The 22,243-nt window shown below is 50.8% G+C and overlaps 2 protein-coding genes across 2 annotated transcripts in view; one reads left to right on the forward strand and one right to left on the reverse strand.

The window, feature by feature from the left end:
- slc25a26 (solute carrier family 25 member 26) overlaps positions 1-6,158 on the forward strand; it is a 45,961-nt gene extending 39,803 nt beyond the window's left edge. The window contains exon 10 of the mRNA XM_056605164.1: positions 4,523-6,158. Coding sequence (XP_056461139.1) covers positions 4,523-4,619 — 97 coding nt within the window. The 3' untranslated portion in view covers positions 4,620-6,158. The remainder of the gene's footprint in view (positions 1-4,522) is intronic.
- Positions 6,159-6,307: 149 nt separating this feature from the next.
- lrig1 (leucine-rich repeats and immunoglobulin-like domains 1) overlaps positions 6,308-22,243 on the reverse strand; it is a 37,245-nt gene continuing 21,309 nt past the window's right edge. Inside the window, exons 7-18 of the mRNA XM_056605163.1 lie at positions 22,007-22,150; positions 20,251-20,394; positions 17,764-17,844; positions 16,179-16,250; positions 15,722-15,793; positions 15,324-15,487; positions 13,805-14,197; positions 12,374-12,655; positions 9,975-10,409; positions 9,626-9,757; positions 9,187-9,480; positions 6,308-8,704 (exon numbers count right to left, since the gene is read on the reverse strand). Coding sequence (XP_056461138.1) covers positions 8,499-8,704; positions 9,187-9,480; positions 9,626-9,757; positions 9,975-10,409; positions 12,374-12,655; positions 13,805-14,197; positions 15,324-15,487; positions 15,722-15,793; positions 16,179-16,250; positions 17,764-17,844; positions 20,251-20,394; positions 22,007-22,150 — 2,419 coding nt within the window. The 3' untranslated portion in view covers positions 6,308-8,498. The remainder of the gene's footprint in view (positions 8,705-9,186; positions 9,481-9,625; positions 9,758-9,974; positions 10,410-12,373; positions 12,656-13,804; positions 14,198-15,323; positions 15,488-15,721; positions 15,794-16,178; positions 16,251-17,763; positions 17,845-20,250; positions 20,395-22,006; positions 22,151-22,243) is intronic.

A 22,243-nucleotide genomic window follows, 5' to 3' on the forward strand; every position in this document is an offset into this window, starting at 1 on the left:
TGTTTGTCTTTCTATGTCTATAGATGAGTGTCTGTGTGTCTATAGATGTGTGTCTATGTGAATGGTGTGTGTGTGTCTCCGTGTCTATATGTGTGTGTGTGTGTGTGTGTGTGTGTTTATAGATGTGAGTGTGTATGCGTGTGTGTCTATAGATGATTTTGTGTGTCCTTGTGTCTATAGATGTGTCTGTGTGTGTCTATAGATGAGTGTGTCTGTGTTTGTGTGTGTGTGTCTATAGATGAGTGTGTGTGTATCTGTCTATAGATGAGTGTGTGTGTGTCTATAGATGTGGTTACGTGTGGTCTGTAAACCTTCAGCTCTGATGGAAGTTCAGAGGGCGAGCGCAGCGCAGTTGTCGTGCAAAGACACCCACCCCCTTCACACGAACCCCCTTTTTATCCCACTTAATACAAAAACTGCTTTGCATTTTGCACGTGATTTGATTGAACTCGCCCCGCCGGTCTCTTACATAATCCAGTTTTGATGATGGAACCGCACCTCCGGGGACACAAATTTATGATCCAATTTGAGGAAGGAGACATCTAAAAAGCTTTTCTCGCCGACCCTGGGGTTGCGCCATATTGATTGAGTTTTTTATCCCGTGCGTTCCAGAGTGGCCGGTTCACCCGTGTTTATGACAGAGGGCCGTGGATAAAAGGCCGGGGCTGACGAGGGCCGCCGGCACTAAAACAAACCAGCCCTGTGAATAATAGACTCGTCGATGTACGAGCCCCTAGCATTTAGCGCAGGATTCACCACCGCCTGGCTCGTAACAGATCGGTGTTCAGTAAGAGGGCCGACCAGGGGGCGAGAAACCTCTCTTTCTGCTCTCCTCGCTCTCGTTCTCACACACCCACACACGCACATCCGCCGAAATATACACACACACACACGCACACACATACACACAGGCGCGTGCTAATACACTCAGCCGCAATAGGCAGTTGTTTGTGTATGCTGCAGTGCTGGAATCTAATCAGTGTGTGTGTGTGATCTAATTTCTGTTTATTTCTACCACTCTACTAAGCCCTAACAAGCAGCCCGGGGGGGGGGTCCATTACACACACGCACAGGAGTGGGGAGCATATTTGCATCCAACCTACCACGTGTGACATCACACACATGCGGTAACATCTGTGACATTCCTTAAGTCAACCGCCCACAAATCAGAGGATCTTGTTTGTCCTCAGAAGTGATTGATCAAAACGGGCGACGTCATTGGGACAAAAAGTGCAGAGAGAAAAACAATCAAATGAAGCGTTATTGGGCATTTGTGTGGATAAATAACCAGAATCACAAATGTGTTTGGTGGGAGACGTTTGGCTCCTGCTGTCGGGGAGAGAGGGAATAGAAAGTGTCTTGGCGCGGCGTGATTACTAGAAACCAGCCACCGGAGACGCTCCACAGAACACCTGGACAGCGCGCTGGCTGGAGCACGGAGACACACAGGCGATGGAAAAACACAAAGACCTGCACAACGGCGGGACGGGGGACAGGGGTGTTATAGACACAGAGCATGGAGCGAATGGGCGAGACGCGTATTAAACGGTACCGGGAAGAGGGAGCACAGAGAGCAGCACGTGAGTGCTTGTGTGGGAGGTGCAGAGGCTCTGTCTGGGCGGTTTGAAGGCTGCACCGGTGCATGCCTGCTGCACATCGCTGAGAGTTTAAAGCTGTAATTATGGTAATAGGCCCCATCGCAGTGCAGCGAGCCTTTAAAGTGCTTCCATGTGTTTTTGTGTGTGTGTGTGTGTGTGTGTGTGTGTGTGTGTGTGTGTGTGTGCGCGCACGTCGTGCCACAGGGACAGTTTGTAGCAGGGAAATGAAGCCAGGCCGCCTCAACTGTAATCTTAAAGCCAGACGAGAATCAAACCTCCTACAATAGAGACCAACTAGGACCCAATGTAACCTCCTACAATAGAGACCAACTAGGACCCAATGTAACCTCCTACAATAGAGACCAACTAGGACCCAATGTAACCTCCTACAATAGAGACCAACTAGGACCCAATGTAACCTCCTACAATAGAGACCAACTAGGACCCAATGTAACCTCCTACAATAGAGACCAACTAGGACCCAATGTAACCTCCTACAATAGAGACCAACTAGGACCCAATGTAACCTCCTACAATAGAGACCAACTAGGACCCAATGTAACCTCCTACAATAGAGACCAACTAGGACCCAATGTAACCTCCTGCAATAGAGACCAACTAGGACCCAATGTAACCTCCTACAATAGAGACCAACTAGGACCCAATGTAACCTCCTACAATAGAGACCAACTAGGACCCAATGTAACCTCCTGCAATAGAGACCAACTAGGCCACAATCTAACCTCCTACAATAGAGACCAACTAGGCCACAATCTAACCTCCTACAATAGAGACCAACTAGGCCACAATCTAACCTCCTACAATAGAGACCAACTAGGCCACTATCAAACTGTGCTCAGTGTCTCCTAAGAAGTATGTAGACTGAGGCCAACGCCATTGGAGAACGCGTCCAGTTCAGATGTTTGGCCCATATTTCTCTGAACATTGTGGGATTATTTTGAAGATAAGATAATAATAACAGCTCACTCTCTCATGTGCGTGATGCCCAAGATCACTTTTAGTGCGCTACTCACACCAACGATGCACGACTTTGTTCCTCCAGTCATTTCTAAGTCTATTTTTAGTCTGATTCTAATCCCAGAGAGGCGATTGGTTGACGGCGGGACGATGACTGATCTTAATGGCTGGCCAGTGGATGAAGTCACGCTGAGTCAGTGATGGGAACATTCTGAGCCCTGGCTCTCGCACTGTCTTGGGTTCCACAGGTGCGCTCGATCACAGACAGGAAGTGACATGCTAGCGGAGACGAGGAGAGGCGGAGCGGCGCCAGGGCGTCTTGGGTTGCAGACATTCTTAGTTTATTTCTGGAAATCTCAGTCCTTTGTGTGCTGAGCTGTTCATTTCTTGGCTCTTACATGTTATTTATTTTTCAGCCGAGCACTGGCCTAAAACACATCTGTCATCTATAATGAACATGTATACATGCGCATACGCGATCGATCTATCTCTACTCCGAATTGAGTGTGATTGGCCGTAAGCAACGCTTAACACTCATACGTGAGTAATGGCGTTGCGTCGCGTTGGCTGGCAGACACGCTGCTCGCGTTGCACGGCCCTGCGATGAAGGATGGGTGTGTTGAGTTGGAAGGAGCATGCTGGTTGCTGGAAGGCCAAGACTGCAGACTCTGAAGTAACGTCTCCTCGCTCATTCGGACCACCTCACGCTCTCACACTCGTACCTGCCCACCGGCCTGAGAGTCGACATCTTCCACTGATACACACGCCTGTCCTTTCTCAGTCCGGTCTTCACATCTCTGTCTCTCTCTCTCTCTTTCTCTGCGGCTGTTTGCATGGTAACCGCACACAGCACACACACCAAGTCCTCCGGTGCCCATCTGTTGGTGCAGGCCGACGCTGGGGGAGTTGTGGAACGCGGGCCCTGAGTGGATGGTTGTCGGGGCTGCTAGATCCCAGACATGCTTGGCACCTTGTACAGCTTTAGCACTTGACGAACCCTCCGCTGTACACACGCAAGTAGCACCGTTTGTGACCTGCCTTCTAAATGAGGACCCTCAAAACGACGAACCTGCTCCCCCCCTGACCGCGCCCACTTTGCATTTGAACCGCCACTGGTGCTGGGAGGCATCGGTGTGCTCCTGAGCTTTTTTTTACTAACGCATGCATATGCATACACGCACGCACGCAGCCATAAACACAGACAGACAGACCCACGCGATATCCCCGACATCTGGAAAAGTGGGTAACGGACCAGATGAGTGTGGGGGTGTGTTGGCCGACTTAGGGTCTTAACAGGCAGAAAACACAGTACGGAACGGAAGTGTTGAAAATGTCTGCTCAGCAGAGAGACAGAGTGAGAGAGACAGGGGAGAGAAAAGGAGAGGGCGCAAGACGGCGAAGAATTATCTCGTGAGTAGGAGCTTGGGTTCGTTGCGTGAGTGAAAGACGGAGGTCACACTGACCAGCAGATAAAGGGGAAGAGGTGAATTACCAGACGATCTGAGCAGAGCAGAACGCTAGCAGACATAGATGGCCTGACTCAAATTAAGTGGGCTGGGGGAATCTGGGGTTGGGGCTGACGGGTTGAGGCCTAATCCCCAAAACAGCTGTGTGGAGCAGGGAGGCCAGGCCGGTGGGTGGAGGGAGCAGGAGGCCCTGGGAGTATGCAGGCCTTCTCATGGCCCCGGCACATCCTCTACCCCCCCCCCCGAACCAATCCTCTACAGCTGGTTACAACCCAACCAATGCCTCTTTAAGCTCTTCTTAACTGCACCCACCCCCCTCCACCGACCTTAGAGTCGGTCGCTGAGATCCTACTTAAGCCCCGTAACCTGTAGAGTCCGGGCCGTCCTGTCATCTATGTAATTGATACAATATTTGATCAAATGTGTAAGTGATGGACCATGGTGTTCACGGCTTCCGCTTTGTTTGTCCGCTCTCTGCAGGCTGTTTGCGGGCAGCATACCCAGGGTGACCTTCATCAGCATGGGCGGCTTCATCTTCCTGGGAGCGTACGAGAAGGTGCGCAGCACCATGCTATAGCGTCTCCGAGCCCGAGCCAAGACACGCCACAAACAAAACGCACAAGGACACTCCTCCGCTCCCCGCAGACACGCCTCAACTGGACCGAGGCCAGGCAGCACCCTCAGTTCCCTGGAGGCCCGACGCCTCCACTCAGCTCCCCCCCCCCCTACCCCTCCATCCCTGCACATCCTGCAGGGCTACTCGGCCCCGTCATCCACACCCAGGCACACAGCGCTCTGGGCCAGAGCTCAGGGAGCAGGGACACCTGGTGCTGTGTGGAGGGCCATCCATCCGACGGATCACGTTACCCCCGTGGCTTTGCATTCCTGCTCATCAGCAGCACACTGCGGACGGGCTTGAAGTCCGCCGGGGCGGTCATTTCTTCCCTCCCGACTGAAAGCGAACACCCGTCCCATATGACTCATTTACCAGAGAGACTACAGTGTCCGGAGCATCTGTGTGGGCTGAATGACTTGCATCTTGTTATGGCTTCGCCCTTTTCTTTATTTTAGTGTTTAGATGATGGCCTGGTGATTACTTTTGTTATGTTATCGACGGAGCTACCGATGCTGATTTCTACCCCACTTCGGATGAAGACCGAGGGGGCATTAAGATCTTTTATGGCTCCCTCCAGCAATGACTTGGCACTTAAGTCTGCGGCGAGCCAGGCCACCTGTTTTTAAGACCCACTGGGGGGGAGAAGAGTCATATCTCAGTGTTTAACCAGTCCCACAGGAGCAACTCTGAGCTCATCCACCTGCAAGAGCTTTCATTTCATAAGAAGAGGCCCGCAAGAATGTCCCGTCCAACCATCACTTGAATATCTATTTCAATCATTGCATTTTTAGAGTCATCGTCTCTCCCACATAGACAGGAATACTCATGAGGTTATCGTTTGTTGTGGCTAGTTTGACTTCATAAATTATGGTTTAATTATTGTTAGTCCTATTATTGTATACCTCCATTACACTAACATCTTTGCGGCCGAATATGTGCACACATGATTTGATTTATGAGTGCAGTATTTATCTGGGGTTATTAAAAGCCAGTGAGTGAGCCACAATGTGTATGGTTTATTTTGTCTATGGGTGTGACTGTGTTCCCCGGGGCTAGACAGTCCTGCCTTGTAAGAGGTTATGCTTTTCTCTGGGTTAGATGGTCCTGTCAGAGGGTATGCTTTTCTCTGGGTTAGATGGTCCTGTCAGAGGGTATGCTTTTCTCTGGGTTAGATGGTCCTGTCAGAGGGTATGACGTTCTCTAGGTTAGACAGTCCTGTCAGAGGGTATGATGTCCTCTGGGTTAGATGGTCCCGTCAGAGGGTATGACGTTCTCTGGGTTAGACGGTCTTGTAAGAGGGTATGATGTTCTCTGGGTTAGACAGTCCTGTCAGAGGGTCAGGGAGACGAATAGCCTCACAGGTGGAAGTGTTTGTCACGAGGTTGGTCATGGACAACATCCATGGCCGGCTTGTGATTGGTGGAGGGCCGGTGCTGGGTGGGGTGTCAATCATCATAGGGACAAACATCAGTGTGGAATGCACATTCTAGGCAGGCACTGACCCTGGCTCAGCCCTCACTCATAAGAAAATATTTTAAACAGGCAGCTGTGGACAACCATGTCTGATGTATCTGGAGCTTAGGGAACGAACAAACACACAAACTCCTGGTTGGAAGAACCTGCTCCATGTGTGTTTGTAGTCCACACAGATTTAATTTCTTTGAAGATCAAGGTCTTTGAGGCGTGTGCGTGTGCGCGATAACTGCCCAGTCAGCTGTTGGAAATAACACTGCCGGTGAAACATTCCCACTTCCCTTCTGCTGCAATGGTTGCAGTCCAACTCATAATGGTGAAAGAATTCCGATGCCCACAACAGAATAGCAAAACATGATTTTATTAGCCACTTCAATGCCATGTTAGACGCATAAATGTTTTAGCTTTGACATCGGATCAATGGTTTCAGACAGTCTGTTAACAATAAATTACTGTGAAAGTGGACTGCACCTCAATACAGCATGTCCCTTTGTTTTCATACCTAGATATACTAGGACCATTTTTCCCAACGGGGACCTCTGATTGGTCTCACTGGTAAATCCAGCGATCTGATAGGCACCAAAATCACATGTAACCAGAGAAGTGTGTCCTCAAACCAACCCTCCCAAAGCCATCCCCTGATAAGGCCACTGGCGACTGTACACAAAACAGAAAGAGCACACTGGCAAAACACACATATACATTAGACAATGTAATCATCTTTCAACATTCACGTCGTCTCAGGAACGAGTGGGATTCAGGTACCATTGTGTTCTGAACGGGGGTATTTGAAAGCCTTGGTTTGGTTCGTGTCAATTTTGTCCAACATAGTGCACAGAGTTAAACTCTTCTGCAACTATTGTTCCTCCCTAAACACGAAACATACCGTCCCTGCCGGGGCAATGACAGTATGCCATTACAGTATTGTTACCAGATGGTGTTCAGACCAAAAATGCCTTAATACTGCCATTTTTCGTTCTAGAAACGCACAGCACGAGTGTTGAGGCTATGTAACAGCAGTAACAAAATTACTATTACATTAATGTATGACACCAGAATCCTTAAAAACGGTTCTCATGTGAACCTTAAAAGTCAACGTTTGCTACAATGTGTTTCTAGAGCAACAAATGCAACCCTCGACAGGCAAGATAACTAAATGTAATGGAACTACTAGGAATTCGGTTTCCTCCCGTATTGAATAGCGAGAGAGAGATCCGTTCCCTTTCAGAGCTGGTGGAAGGCTTTAGCTGGTTCTGAGTTTGCGCCCCACATCTGGTCTCAAACCCGTGCCAAGGTTAGGCGGCTCTGGCCAGAATGCAGAAGGTAACAGGATGCGTGGTTGAGAGCCGTGCGCTCCAGGTGGTGCAAGGCGAATCGCTGAAGCCTCACAGGAACGTTCTGCTATCTAGAAACACTTGGAAGAGCTTTATGGTTCCGTATAAAAAACAAGTGGTGTGAACTCTGCCAGCGTCGGTGGCGTCTGCCTCCCGACAAACCCGGACAAACGATTGGCAGACCTGCTTACTTAGCAGGTTTCAGATGTGTTATCGGTACAAAAAAGTGCTTGAAAATAAAATGGTATTATTTGACCCCATATGTGTCTCGTACCATCTCGTCAGTGTAGCAACATCTTAACGTGGAAGCTCTTCCTTCATTTTGACAGCAGTGAGTGACAGAGTTTTTTCTGTACCATATGTCAACGCACGTTCAATTGTTTCCATGGTGACGACTGAATGTATAATTGTTGACTTCGCTAACAACCACATCAAATGCCTGTTGATGCAAGACTTTTATGCCAAGTCCCATTTTTCTCGTTTTCTTTGATCATGCAATAAGGCACCGCAGCAGAATCTGGTAAAAGCTGAAAAGGGCTTGTTTTTTTGGAAAATACAAATAATCCCATCACTTCTGTCCATCATGCACAGAATAAATTCAATTCTCTCTTGTAAAAGTTATATAATATAAGAAAACTCTTATGTACAGCCAAATGTCCAAAAGGTAAAGTTCATTGTTTTTTTCCTCTCGCTTCCTCCTGCACACACACGCATACTGTACAATATTCCCTACATTTGCATGCTTCAAATGCAAGTCACATTATTTGGATGTAGGATTTAAATTGGTCACCTCCCAGGGGAAGGTTCTTAACGTAACACGCTCAGATGGGGCGCCACCCACACAAGCTCCGCCTTCAAATTCCGGAGTGCCACCCCTTCTCCTCCTCTTCCTCCCTCTCCATTTCCCCAAATCTTTGCAGGGGTTGGGGGGAGTCAGTTGGATCCAGGGATGGGGTGTGGTGGGGGTTGGGGGCGGGCATAGGCCTCAATTTGAGGTAGCGGTTCTATTCCCAGTGCAAAGATGAAGCTGCTGCTAGTCGCTGGCCCTCCTTAAGGGGGCGCTCTCACTCTGAGAGGCCCTGAGAGAGTGTCCGTTGGGCAGCAGAGCCCGCCGGAGCTCAGTGTCACGGTCAGTGTCCACGGCCGGCTTGACCAGTGTGTGGTAGTGGGGTGGGTGGTGGTTGTGGGGGTGGTAGAAGCCGTCCTGCGATGGCACGTCCGTCCTGCCCGATAACGAACCTGCGGGGCGAGAGAAAGAGAATTGAGTGGAGTGGCGTGTGCAGGGTGATTAGAGAGCCACCAAGGACGGCACACAGATCGGGGTCGCGGTGGGGAGCTTGGTCTGGCAAACAGATCGGTGTTAGATCGGAGTGTGACAAGCGCACACTTTATTTTTGTCATCCTTCCTGGCCAGAGGACCTCGGATACAAGAGCAAGGCCCAGGCCTGCTGCCTTGTGGGAGAGGCAGCACGGAGCTCCCTCTATGCCGCGGCTGGCCTGGCTCTTAATGCCCAATATGGCAGGAAATTGGAGTCTCTGCACATTATCGACCAGTATAAATATATCGAGAGGGCAATGCTATTTGATATCAGGGTTTTTCCACTGTGAGTCAGTTCATGCTTAAAGAAGACCTTGCATAACGATACACAATCGCCGGTACCTACCCCCGGACCGACTAAAGCTTAAATCAATCATCCGACGAGCCTTCATCATCCCCTTACCTTCTCGATCGCTGTGGTTGTGTTGTGACGTTCCGTGGTTTCTCGGAAACGTAGTCGCCTGCGCGTCCCTCCGGATCCCGTTGGGGGTCCCGTTGCAGAGGGCCTCTTGCTGCCCCGCGTGGTGGGGGTGTGTGTGCTGATGCGGGTGGGGGTGGGGGTGGGGGTAGTGCTGGGTCATGGGGAGCTGCTGGTACTCTGAGGCGGCCGGGTCGAAGCCCCGGCCCAGGTAGTCCTCCCGGGAGTAGCTGTTGCCGTTCTCCAAGCAGTCGGCGCACACCACCGTGCCATCGAACCCTAGCGGAGCGAGGGGTCCGAGGAGTTAGACTTGATGATGCACTTCTGCTCTAAAACAAACTCCTCGTCGTACAGGACAGATCACACATTGCCGCCATCGATACGATCGATCAGAGGGGAGCGTAACGGAGGGGGGAGGGGTTACCTGTGGGGTCTATGTGTCCGTTGGGCTGGGGCCCGCCCCCGGACTCCACCTTTATACACACGTCCTGTCTCTCGGACAACGTGCCCTGGGACGACAGGTAGCTGGGCACGTCGGGGGGAACGATGGTCTCGTCTGGGATGGAGGAGAGGAGAGGAGAGGAGAGGAGAGGAGAGGAGAGGAGAGCGAGAGAGAGAGAGAGATTAAGAACCTGCCATGGAGCAATGATTGCTAAAAGTACAAGGTGACATGCTGTACACTCGATCCAAGGGGGCTTGCGGTAAACGCAGATAAAAACACGCTGGTCACGTGACCCCTAGAGGCCAATCAGGAGACGGGGACGAGCCCTCACCTGTGTTGGTGACGCTGCACTCCTCGCTCTTCTTGCGCGTCTGGTAGATGATGCACACCCACACTAGCGACGTGGCCACGATGCTGATCACCACGGCGATGACGATGATGCCGATGGTGACCGGGCTGGCGGCGGCGCAGGGCCCCTGGTCCCGGCTGACCTGCAGCTGGCTGTGGGCGCGCTCCGTGCCCAGCGTGTTGGACATCAGGCAGGTGTAGCGGCCGGCGTCCTCGGGACGCGCCGCGGCGATCACCAGCAGCTGGTTGCCGGGGGTGAAGTGCAGGTGGTCCGAGGGCCGCAGCGGCTGGTCGTTGTGCAGCCAGGAGACGCGCGGCGGCGGGCTGCCCAGCGCCTTGCACTGCAGCGCCACCGTGTCGCCCACGGCGACCGTGCGGTCCGGCAGCTCCTGGGCAGCTTCTGCCAGGTGGGGCGTTTCTGTTTCCAGAGGGGGGGGGGGGGGGGGGGGTAGGGTTGTGGTACAGTTCAGTGATGCACAATCAAATGTAGAGAAAACGGAATCTCCCACTCTGTGGTTTTCAATGTGGATTGTTCCCTTGACAATAAGTGAGGGACGCTGAACCCTAGACAATGTTTCTGTGTTTACCGACTGCTGTCTAGACGGTGTGTGCGTGTCAGACAGACACAACCTGTTTCGGTACCCAGCTCTACCTGTTCCTTCTGACCTTTTCACACAGACACCTCCAGTGGAACTGTGTGGTTTCTTGTCAGGGGGAAGAGGTGTCAGGGTGGAGGTTTGAGTATTTCGATGCACCATTATCTATTCGTGCTGGTGGACTTCCGCGTTACTATTTCAAGATCATTTTGTAAATAAGGTCCTTCCCAAGAAACTACAGATTCAAGGTTTGTATGCATCATATGAAATCACAGTGTGCATTTCAAACAGTGAGATGAAGACCTTTGATAATAACAATATTGATAATATTATTGTTCCATGGGCTTGCGTTAAATCCCTTGGAACTTTTCACCAGTAATCAACACTGAAACCATATCTCGAGAACAAACAATGTTTTCAGTGTTTCCTTCTGCAACATGAATAGAAGGCATTGCACTGTGTGTGTGTGTGTGTGTGTGTGTGTGTGTGTGTGTGTGTGTGTGTGTGTGTGTGTGTGTGTGTGTGTGTGTGTGTGTGTGTGTGTGTGTGTGTGTGTGTGTGTGTGTGTGTGTGTGTGCCTCTCACACAGAGCACCAACCCTCCCAACGGGGTCTCTACAGATTAAGACACACACACACACACACACACACACACACACACACACACACACACACACACACACACACACACACACACACACACACACACACACACACACACACACACACACACACACACACACACACACACACACACACACACACCTCCCCCTCGTCTGTCTTTCTCGCCCAATAGTCTCGAACTCTTTGAACACACCGTTGTAAGAACACACCAGGTCCCCTCCCTGAGTGTGCTGGGCTTACTAGCGCTGGCGTAGGGCCGTACTAAGCTCTGCCAGTTCCTCCTGACCGCTGTGTCTCACAAATCAATGCTGAGCGCCACGGTGTACCTTGTGCTTTCTCATGTTGCATTGCGTAGATGTGTTGGGCTCACTTCTGGCTCTACTCTGGAACTTTCTCAATGTAAAAGAAAACTTGGAAGCGTATTTTTTGATGAGCAAACGTTTTAATTCGTTTTCTAAACGAGTGAAAATTTACTCACCCAGGGGTCTGCAGATCAGGGAGTGAAATATTACCATAGACGAGTTGAATAGTAAAATATAACTACAATCCGATCTAAACAGTGCAGCTTGGACATCTATTAACCCTGGCATTACCGGCTGGGGGGAGGGGATATAACTAACAAACATCCCTCTGTGAACCTCCCCCCCCCCCCCCCTTCTCCAACTCTGACCCCTCCGGCTGTGACCTTTGACCTCTGGCCTATAGCGAGGCCACAGCTGCCGGGAGAAAACCAAACATAAAGTGAGTCCTTCTGTGGCCTCGGGCCGAACAATTCCCAACTGGCCACCAAGCTATTTACAAGCGCTCCCTTCTGGAGATGTGGGAAAACTATCAGAGCTGTGCAGACCAAAAAATAAAGCTTGGCAGTAGAAAGAAGAACTTTGGTTTCCTTGCCCTGTGGAATATGTACAGAGATATGTACGGCCTGCAGAGCGGTAAATATGTGTCAGTTGGACACATTACTAATGAGTTTGCATTCTTATGCATTTTTGTGTTGCAAATAGTCTTTTTTTTTTTCTATATTCATTAAAATGTTATCGAAAAGTACCCCTCGTACATCTGGGAATAACAAACATGGGAATTACATACGTGGGAATAACAAACCAAGCTTTTTTCGAACAACCCATCCGACCCCATGGTGCTCACGGCGGCGAAGGTCTTACCGAGCACGCTGAGCGAGGCGTTGGCGGACACCAGGCCGGCCGTGTTGCGCGCGGTGCAGCTGTACACGCCCATGTCCTCGGGCTTCACGTCGGTGATGAAGAAGACGTCGTCGTCGGGCATGACGTGCATGCGGCGCTCGCGGGCGGCGGGGAAGTCGGTGCCGCCGTCCTTCTGCCAGGCGATCTGGGGGGAGGGGTGGCCCTCGGCGGCACACTCCAGCCGCGCCGTCTGGCCCGCGCGGATGGTGCTGTCCCGCGGCGTCTTCAGGAACGACGGCAGGACTGTGGGGCGAAAAAGATGTCACTTATGTACTTATTTTGGTATCTCTACTGTTTAGATGGCTTCCATTTTAGTGTTTGGTTAGCGCACCTTTTACTATAACTACTGTTTAGATAGCTTCTATTTTAGTGTTTGGTTAGCGCACCTTTTACTATAACTACTGTTTAGATAGCTTCTATTTTAGTGTTTGGTTGGCTCACCTTTTACTATAACTACTGTTTAGATAGCTTCTATTTTAGTGTTTGGTTGGCGCACCTTTTACTATAACTACTGTTTAGATAGCTTCTATTTTAGTGTTTGGTTAGCTCACCTTTTACTATAACTACTGTTTAGATAGCTTCTATTTTAGTGTTTGGTTAGCTCACCTTTTACTATAACTACTGTTTAGATAGCTTATATTTTTGTATTTGGTTAGCGCACCTTTTACTGTTACTACTATTTAGTTAGATTACTTTTTACGACTAATTATATTTAGTCAGCTTGTCGTTGCTATTACTGCTATTTAGTGAGTTAACAACTACTATTACTGGTATTTAGTTAGTTAAAATCTACTATTATTGATATTTAGTTAGTCCTCCTGGTTGGCCACGGACGTGGGAACTTTGTGAGCTACATTATGTAGTTGAATAAAAAAACGTTGTGACAAGCATAACTGTAATTGTGGTTAAAACGGAGAGAAAAAGCAGCCCGATGTTGAAGTGAGCTGGGCAGCGCGGCAGACTCTAGTAAGGGCGATAGTGATCTGAGGGAAGGCAGAATGATGGAGCGTGGACGAATCAGTCTCAGTCAGCGCTGACATGCCGCTAAATCAATTTGTTCCCCAAATGAGTGCGGAGTCGGACCGGGATAAGAGAGGAGAGTGAAGACTTTGTTCGAGTGGAAGTGGAAGAGACAGGGCGGGAGACTCTGGCCTGGTGGTTACAGAGACGTTGTTGTTGTTGTAAAGCGGGCTGATTATTTCAGCCGGAACGATCTTATCACACCACAAACGGAGATAAGATACAGTGACATGAGACATAATCCAATATGTGGAAACAAGGGAACAATCCTTTGAACGGGCAAAACATGTTTTAACGGTTTCTACTATAAAAGCATTTATTAAAAAACACAAGACGCAATATTGGGGACGAACAACGGTGAACGCTCATTACCGTTGACGGTGAGGCGGGCCTTGTTGGAGTAGGAGGAGCCAAAGTGGTTGGTGATGATGCACTGGTAGCGGCCCTCGTGGGCAAAGGTCACGTGGCGCAGGTGGAGGATGGTGGTGTACTCCATCACGCCGTTGCCCCCGACGACGACGTGGGCGGAGGCCCCGGTGTCAGCGGCGGCGGCGGCAGATTGCGGGGGGCTGTCGTTGTTGGCGTCAGACGCCCGGGCGAAGTTCTCCATGTCCCCGTTGGGCAGCAGCTCCTGGTCCTTGCGCCAGGCGAAGGTGACGGGAGAGGAGCTGCTGCTGGCGGCTGTGCACGTGAGGCCCACGTCGCTGCCCAACACCGTAACCGTGGTGGAGGGATGCACCGTGATCTGGGGCTTGGGGAGGTCGTCTGTGGGGAGGGGGGGGGGGGGGGGAAAGAGCCATACACCCGTGAGCGGAGGGGAAGGAGAAAGGTGTTGATGGACCGTTTGCTATAGCGCTTAGTTATCAGGCTTTAATCCAAAGCGGCGTGCAAGGTATTTCAACACGCTCTTAAGGAGCAAGCATGGGATGGCATTTGCTCGAGGATGATGAGTGGTCTGACACTTGGAGTCGAAGCCAGTGCCGGGCTCCGCTTTTTATTTGAATAGAGGAACAGAAAGTGTATGATGCCCGTGGGGCCCGATGTCCTGCGACACAATAACATCCTAGACTACAGCGCGGTTTCCTGGTTACAAACAAACGTCTGCAAACTGCACCAGGGCCAGGGGGCAATAAACTGTTTTGTTGCCATAACTACTGTGGTCCCATGAGGGACTACAGCACTGTTATCAAGGTATAAACAGCGTTGTACTGCGTTTAGTCTGATCTAGCCTGAGGATGTCATGATGAATGACTATTTCCAGGTGAATGTGTGTGTTTGCCTTTCTTTTGAATATTCATGCAACATAGCTCATGCTTGTCTGTAGTTTCATTAATGTCACAGACTCAAAGACTTTAATTTGACTGCATAAATACAACTACAGAATTGGCCCTCTTGTAATTCCTAAAAGGTTGGAAGGCTTTAAAAGGCTAAATCTGTTTGCGAACCATACCCTTATTATTCATCTCAAAGGGGTTGAACCCAATGGCATGGACATTTTTTTAAATCCATGGCTTTTGGGATTAGCGCATTTTAACGGCAGTTAAAGTCCTTGCCATCTTGTCATCTGTCATCTATGCTCTCTGCCCTCGGGTTGCGCGTCAATCCGCTGTGACGTTGCCCAGAAACCTCTCTATAGCTGCCTTGTTTCGGTGGCCGCGTGAACTCAAGAAGCCGATTGTCGGACAAATTAAAATATGCAACCGGCAGTTTAACACGCGCCATGGCACCGGACACACGATGCTCCGAACTAAGCAAAAAACGAGCCAAATAAACACTTTGGCACCACTAAACAAATACAGCGCATAATATGGAGACAGGAAACACACGACGTAATGCCTGCTGAGATGGAGCGACCGGCACGTGTGCAGCACACGGTGTGAGGGAGACTCACCGCACACAAAGCTGGTGGCCGGGGCGTGGAAGATGCTGGTTCCCTTCAGGGTCTCGGGGTGGGCGCAGGTGGCGTTGACCCCCGTCTGCAGCCGGCGGGCGGTCAGCCACTCGGGCAGCCACTGCAGCTGGCAGTCACACAGGAAGCTGTCGCTCTGCAGAAACCTGCACACACAGGAGACCGGAGGAGTTCAGGATGAGGCGAGGCAAGGGGTACGGATGATCGGAGAGGTAGAGGTGTATTGTAACCGTTTGTGTTGATACACTTTTTAATGTGCCAAAGCATATCGCATACGTTTCCTGGAGGGATTCTTATATTCTCTCTTGAGGGTGTCCCTGAAGAGAGGTATGTGTGTGTACGTGTGCGTGTGCGTGTGTGTGTGTGTGTGTGGAACTCACAGCATCTTAAGGCTCCTCATCTTACTGAAGGCGTCTGGCTGAATGGAGCGGATAGTGTTCTCTCCAAGGTTCCTGTTGAAAAATTCAAACAGATCCTTAGCCCACATACACGGACACCTTACAACACGTTGGAACAAGGTGGAAAGAGCCATGCATGTTACAACTAAAGGTTTAAAGTCTTGAGTGACTAAGTAAGTAGGGGGAGGAGGCTAGACACTAGATAACTGGAGGCTGGATGCTAGGCTAACAGGGGGGCTAGAGGCTAGGCTATTAGGAGGATAGATGCTAGGCTACCAGACGCTAGGCTAACGGGCGGTAAGCAGTTGGGCCCTCGCGATAAAAAAGGTCCATGCTCCGTTTACAAGACACTATTAAATTATAGATAGACTCCACCTCCGACATAAACTTTTTGGCAGCACATTGGGCTTTTCGCCACAGTGCATTGTGGGATACTCACAGGTGCTCCAGCGTATCCAGGCCAGAGAAGGCTTTCTTGGCCACCGACTTGATCTTGTTCCCAAACAGAGTTCTGCCGTTTCCAAACACACAGGGAGCCAATCGCCAGTGGAGGGAGAGAGAGGGCAAGAGGGAGAGAGATACACAGAACATGAGGACAGGACAGGGGATGAGTGAGGGAGGGAGGGAGGGAGGGGGGGAGGGAAGGGGGGAAAGAGAGGGGGAGGAGGGAGGGAGAGAGCGAAAGGGAGAAGCACAATTAGCGCGGCTGAATCTGATAAGAGCAAGGGGATTGAGGTTTTGGAAATCTGAACTGTGCAGAGATTAGCTAAGCAGACGGAGGGGGTAGGGAGACCAAGTACTGCTCTTCAAAGATGCCTTTTATCTATATTACAATGTTATAGCGTTGACAGGATGAGGCAGAGTGTGTGTGTGTGATAACGCTTGGTACTTTCTCACCAATGGGGACACTACAAGCTAGTGAAAAGCACGTGTGTGCGTGTGCATGTGTGTGTGTGTGCGTGCTTGCGTGTGTGTGCGTGTGTGTGAACATAGGAACTGAGGAATTAACCACTGGGTCTCTGACTGCTCCGGATACCTCAGCGTTATTCAGCAGTTTCCCCCTGAAACACGGGTGTCAGACACCTACTGCCCAGCGGCGGCGCGGACATGGGAGACTCCTGTTACGCAGCCCGGGTAACCAGAGCTGTTCTACTGGGATGCTCCGGTGCTTGGAGCTGCTGCTGAAGTTTCAATCCCCTTCCCCGGTTCTTTATTTACTGGATCAGCAAGATCTCCAAAACCTTTCTGGGGAGTTCCATCTCCCACAAACACGCAAAGCCAAAACCTCCCCGGCCCACATTCCTGGGCTACGAGGGGGAGGGTCATTTATTTAATCTAAATGGGTTTGACCGAGAGAGACTCCCTAAACGCTGAGGGATGTTGCCGTGATGACTCATACCACGGCCTAAAAAATGTCAGAATAGAACTTCTGATGGATAATGTAAGTTTTTGGTGTGTGTGTGCTTGCGTGCGTGCGTGCGTGCGTGCTTTCTGTCCTTCTATGCTGTCCCAGAGATGCAACATTGCTGCTGTTCCCCGGGACTAAAGCGGGCGGGGGTGTTCAGAAGGCCGGGCCCGCAGTGTGTTTGATGTTCAGGCCCCGCCCATCAATTTCACCCTCTCTCAGTTCCCAACAACAGGGGCAGGGACAGAGGAGTGTGTGTGTGTGTGTGTGTGTGGGGGGGCATTAGGGGCACAAAATCCGCCTGGTCTCCTGCCGATCTGAAGAAAAAGCCCCTTTTCACTCAGTGCTTCTCCTCTTTCTTTCTTCCTCAGCTGCACACACACTGGGAACCATCTTGGCCAGACACCACCCTCTCCACCCGGCTCTCAGAGGCTGATGAGTGCATAGAGGGGAGGGGAAGGAGGGGCTAAACCCCACCACTTGGTCCCGAACTCCTCAACTTTACATAACGGACTCGTCAGCCGTCACATGAGCGGCTCTTCTGGGGGGGTTGTGGTCGAGGGTTGGGGAAGTGGGCATAACCCTGACTGATTTTGATGTGTGGGTATGGGCTACTCACAGTCGGTTGAGGCTATCCAGTCCAGAGAAGGCCCCGTTGGTGTCTTCAATTGTTCCCGAGATGTCGTTATGGTCCAGCTCCCTGCAGAGGACGACGGGTAGAACACAGTTAGTCACGGGTTCTACTTCTCTCCGCCCGCCCACTCACTCAAACAACCTGTCTCTATCTGCACCTGGCCTCAAGCACGGCACCCCTCTCTGCCCGCTGCGCTGCCTGCACATTCTTTCACTGGGTGGCAGGGGGTGTGTGTGTGTGTGTGTGTGTGTGTGTGTGTGTGTTTGTGTGTGTGTGTAGTGGTGTGTGCGTGTGTGTGGTGTAGTGCGCATGTGTGTGCGTGGGTGGGTGTGGGTTTGGGTGTGTGTTGGTGAAATACCCCAACCCCGTACGGGGAGAACACATGTATAATTCATGACGGCATGGAAGGATTGGTGGGGCACAAAAAGTCCCCGTGGGAGCCCGATAGCGGGGCCCGTTGGCAGGTCTGACACCGGCCCGGTCCGGTGGCCGATGCCCCGCTTAATTAGCCCGGAGACGGAGGCACGTTGACTGGCCCGACTGACGAAATGAAGGAAACCCGACGAAGAATCGGAAAGAAAGGGAAAGACTCTTTGAGAAGTCTTGGAAATTGCTTTCAAAAGCACTTGTTGATTGCGCTTTGGAAACTAGCTTGTGCCAAACGATGCTAGCTCTCGGGGGGGGGGGGGGGACCGAACGGTAATAGAAAGATGGAAAACAGAGTAGTGAGTTGCCGCTCTGGTGCATGCTTTTGTCTGCATGGCCTTTAAGAGACTTTCTTTCAGGGTTGGGGACGGTGGGGGGCTTTCAGGATGATGGTCACACACACACACACACACACACACACACACACACACACACACACACACACACACACACACACACAACCGCCCCCTTCCCTCCTGAATTAAATCCCTCTGCCCCTCCTCCTGTTTTCCATCTTTCCCTAGTCCCCTTCTCTCCCTCCCCTCCACTCCTCCAGTGGCTTTCAGCCTCCTCCGGCCTGTGTCTTAGCTGGACGCGACTGAGGCCTGCCAATTTCCTACTCTTTCTGGCTGGCTGCACCTCAATGCCTGTTGTCTGGGGGGGGCTGCGGAGCAATGGAGGAACGGGAGTTGGCGTAGAGACGAGGGGGTTATGGGGTTGGGTGTGAGAGAGGGGGGGGGGGGGGGGGTGTGAGTGGGGGTGCCGCCTGGGTTGAAGAGGGGAGGGGACAGGGCAGTGAGCCAGCGGGTGCAAGGGGGCTGAATTAGTGAGTAGGCTGGCCAGTGCCGAGCTTTCACACCCCGGCACAGGCTCCGGCCCCATGCCAGTGAGACCAGCAGCGCGGGCCCAATTAAAGCTGCAACCCGGCTCTCTTTCAGGGGTTCAGGCCTGTGCCCAGCCTCCCCCTCCAGTGATTAGATTAGGCCTGCCTCGGCGACAACACAGCGAGAGAGGGATATAGAGCAAGAGGAAGGAAAGAAATAGAAGATCGAGGCATTGTGTTTGCTCGTGGATTGGGCGGACGTAGAAGATTCACTGCCCTGTATAGAGAGGAATCGAGGGGGAACATGAGACGCTTGCAAAGGACTATACAACAAAAAATGATGTCTTATAGGTTTGCCGGCAAACCTATAAGACGTTCCATCTTTCTTTTATGTTCCCTCTTTCTGGGAAGCTGCATTCCCTCTGCATCTAGCCGACTGGGTAGCCAGTGTGATGTGTAGCAGCAGAAGAGGACCTGCTGAATGCATTGCCTTTCACCATGCTGACACAGAGCTCCTCTAGTGAGCACAAGCACAGCCTCCTTGCTACTGGCTCTCCCCAGGGCGAACAGCCTCAGCCAAGATGACTTTAGGTTAGAAACCATCATTAACCCCCCCCCCCCCCCCCTCCCCTTTGCCCAAACCTTTCTCCTGGCATTCTCCCCCTACTAAGTCACTCTCTTTTCTTCATTTGATTCTTTTCATCTCTCTGGCCTATTCTGGCTTTTCGCGAAACTGTTTGGAACAGAGAGGGGACAGAAAACTCCCAACGTGCTTTTCATGGCACTAAACTAACCGGTGTCCGGTATTCAAGCATGAGGAGACATGTGCATCCAACTCCGTTACCAACGGACAGAGCGGAAAAAATGTGAATGAAATAAAAGGTCCAATAGACTCAGCGGCATATTGGACAACAAAAAAGTGTCGAGCCATTGAATAAATGGCAATGCAAATTAGATAAAACGTCCTAAACCCTGGTCGCCCTCGAGTGAACCAGCCTGCTGACTAGAACCAATGAGGCCTCATAGGCCCCATATTAACTATCACCCTGCGGGCCAGGCCAATATTAAAAACCTCTCCACTTTCACTGCACCCGAGAGGCATATTTCTCGCTCTATTAGCAGTAAGGGCAAGGTTTGTGTTGGGTGGATGGCGGTGGTGGAGGTGCTGGTGTTGCTGGCGAGGGCAAGGGTTTGTGTGTGTGGCTGGGTCGGTGGGTACTTACAGAACACGCAGAGACTTGAGGCCTCGGAAGGAGCCCTCAGCGACGTGGCTGATGGAGTTGTGTCCCAGACGCAGGCTGTGGAGGTCCCCCAGCACGGACAGACTGCCCTCGTCCAGACGGGTCAAGTTATTGTACGACAGATTCCTGGAGAGAGAGGGAGAGGCAGAGTCAGACTAGGAAGGAGGCCCGAGAGAGTGAGGCGGAACCGAGACATACACAGAGAGCGCAAGAGTTGGGGGAAAATGAGTGTAGCGAAGAATCATAATGTGAGGTCTGGGAGAAGGGGAAGGTTGGCAGCGAACAGGGGTAACGGAGACTCCATTAAGAAAGGGTTTCCTCGTAGTTGCAGTCTACTGGCCCCTACAGTGATGCTTTTTTCCAGCAGGACTTTACCACAAGACGTCTGAAAGTGGACCGCCCGATATTTGACAATAATGAAAAATAATTATATGTCCTCCTAATATGTCCGCAACTGCACTTCAAAAGTGTGTGCTAAACTGTCATAACCATGGAAACATCATATCTCTTTTGCGATAAAAAACAAAACGGGAAGGATTAGGAGTGTAAAAAAAGGTCTGGATTAGAATTGACTGCAAAGGGATAGATCCTCTGTATGCCACATGGGCTTGTCCGTTGATTTTCGGCCGCTTACTTTGAAAGCAGTGCCAAGGGAGAAGCTTCTATAAAGCACTTTCTGTTGAGTGCATATGATGGCTTCTAAACTTGATTCTGCATTGTTAAACCTTACGTTCAGCAGGATTGGCTACAGTCCTTCGCAGGCCAAATTTTAAAAAAGGTCAGAAAGCCGTCAGCTCCGACCCAAATAACATTGCGTGGTTTTGATTTCCATTCATACCAAAAACCCAAAAGATCAACCAGACTTCAAATACGTTAACACACCTGAGACCGAGACAAAACACTTCCCCAGGTGTTTTGTTTTTTAACAAGGACGAACTCAGCATTATGGGCACTGTGTGTTTTATTGGCCTCTCTATGGCCCTTGGCTGCTTGTGTTTAGGGCCCATGCTTTTGGCTCTGCTTGACCGCTCATGTGGAGAAACACTGAGCCCAGACTGGTTGCAATGCACTAACTAGCTGCCCGCACATACCTAACAGACTAGACGGGTAACATCACATCATTGGATTCTGAATCATAAAATTGTATTACAGGAGGACTGGCACAAATTGTAGAGAGAGAGAAGAGAATGATGCAGGCCCTAGTAGCAGACCCAGACGCCCATCTAGGGGCGAACAACGGAAGGGAAAAAACTCTTTGGGCCTTGTTGTAGTTTCAGTTTAGTTGCAAGAGGCAAACAAATGTGTGCGCCTAAGAACACCAACGGGTGCCCAACAAAAAGCAGCACCTGACCACGTGACGGTGAAAAGCTGGGAGAGATGTCAGATAAGGAACTCCCCTGATCATTGGGACAAAGAGCACTGGGATGATTCTGCGTTGCCGTTACCGCAACACAAACGACGCAGGATTACAAACCAGTTTGCTTAACCCCGTCAACACCACCACGCCTCGGAGCTGCAACAAAAACTCTTGTCGGAGGGCTAAGTACCTCTGAGCTCAGGTCTAATTATGGGATAAACAGGCTTATCTGGAGGCTTCTAGACCACTGCGGATAACATATGATCTGTCAGGCTACGTCTAACGGCCAAAATCGTTTTAAATATGGTCTGGGGTAGGAGCTGTGAGGTGGAACAGAAAGGTATAAATATATATATGTATAAGAACAAATGTTAAACGTACAATTCCCGGAGCTTCTGGCAGAACTTCCACCCGTCCGGGTTGATGTGGGCTATGGAGTTGTTGCTGAGGAAGAGCTGCTGCAGGGAGCTCAGGCCGTACAGCGAGCCGCTGTTCACTTCCCTCAGGCTGTTGTAGTCCAGGTGACTGTGGAGCAGGTGCAGGGACCGGTTAGCATACAGATTTACATCTACGTCATTCTATGGTTAACAGTAGATCAGCAACTTTTCTTTTGACGTC

The sequence above is a fragment of the Gadus chalcogrammus genome, chromosome 13, assembly GCF_026213295.1.
Source record: "Gadus chalcogrammus isolate NIFS_2021 chromosome 13, NIFS_Gcha_1.0, whole genome shotgun sequence".
NCBI classification, from domain to species: Eukaryota; Metazoa; Chordata; class Actinopteri; order Gadiformes; family Gadidae; genus Gadus; species Gadus chalcogrammus.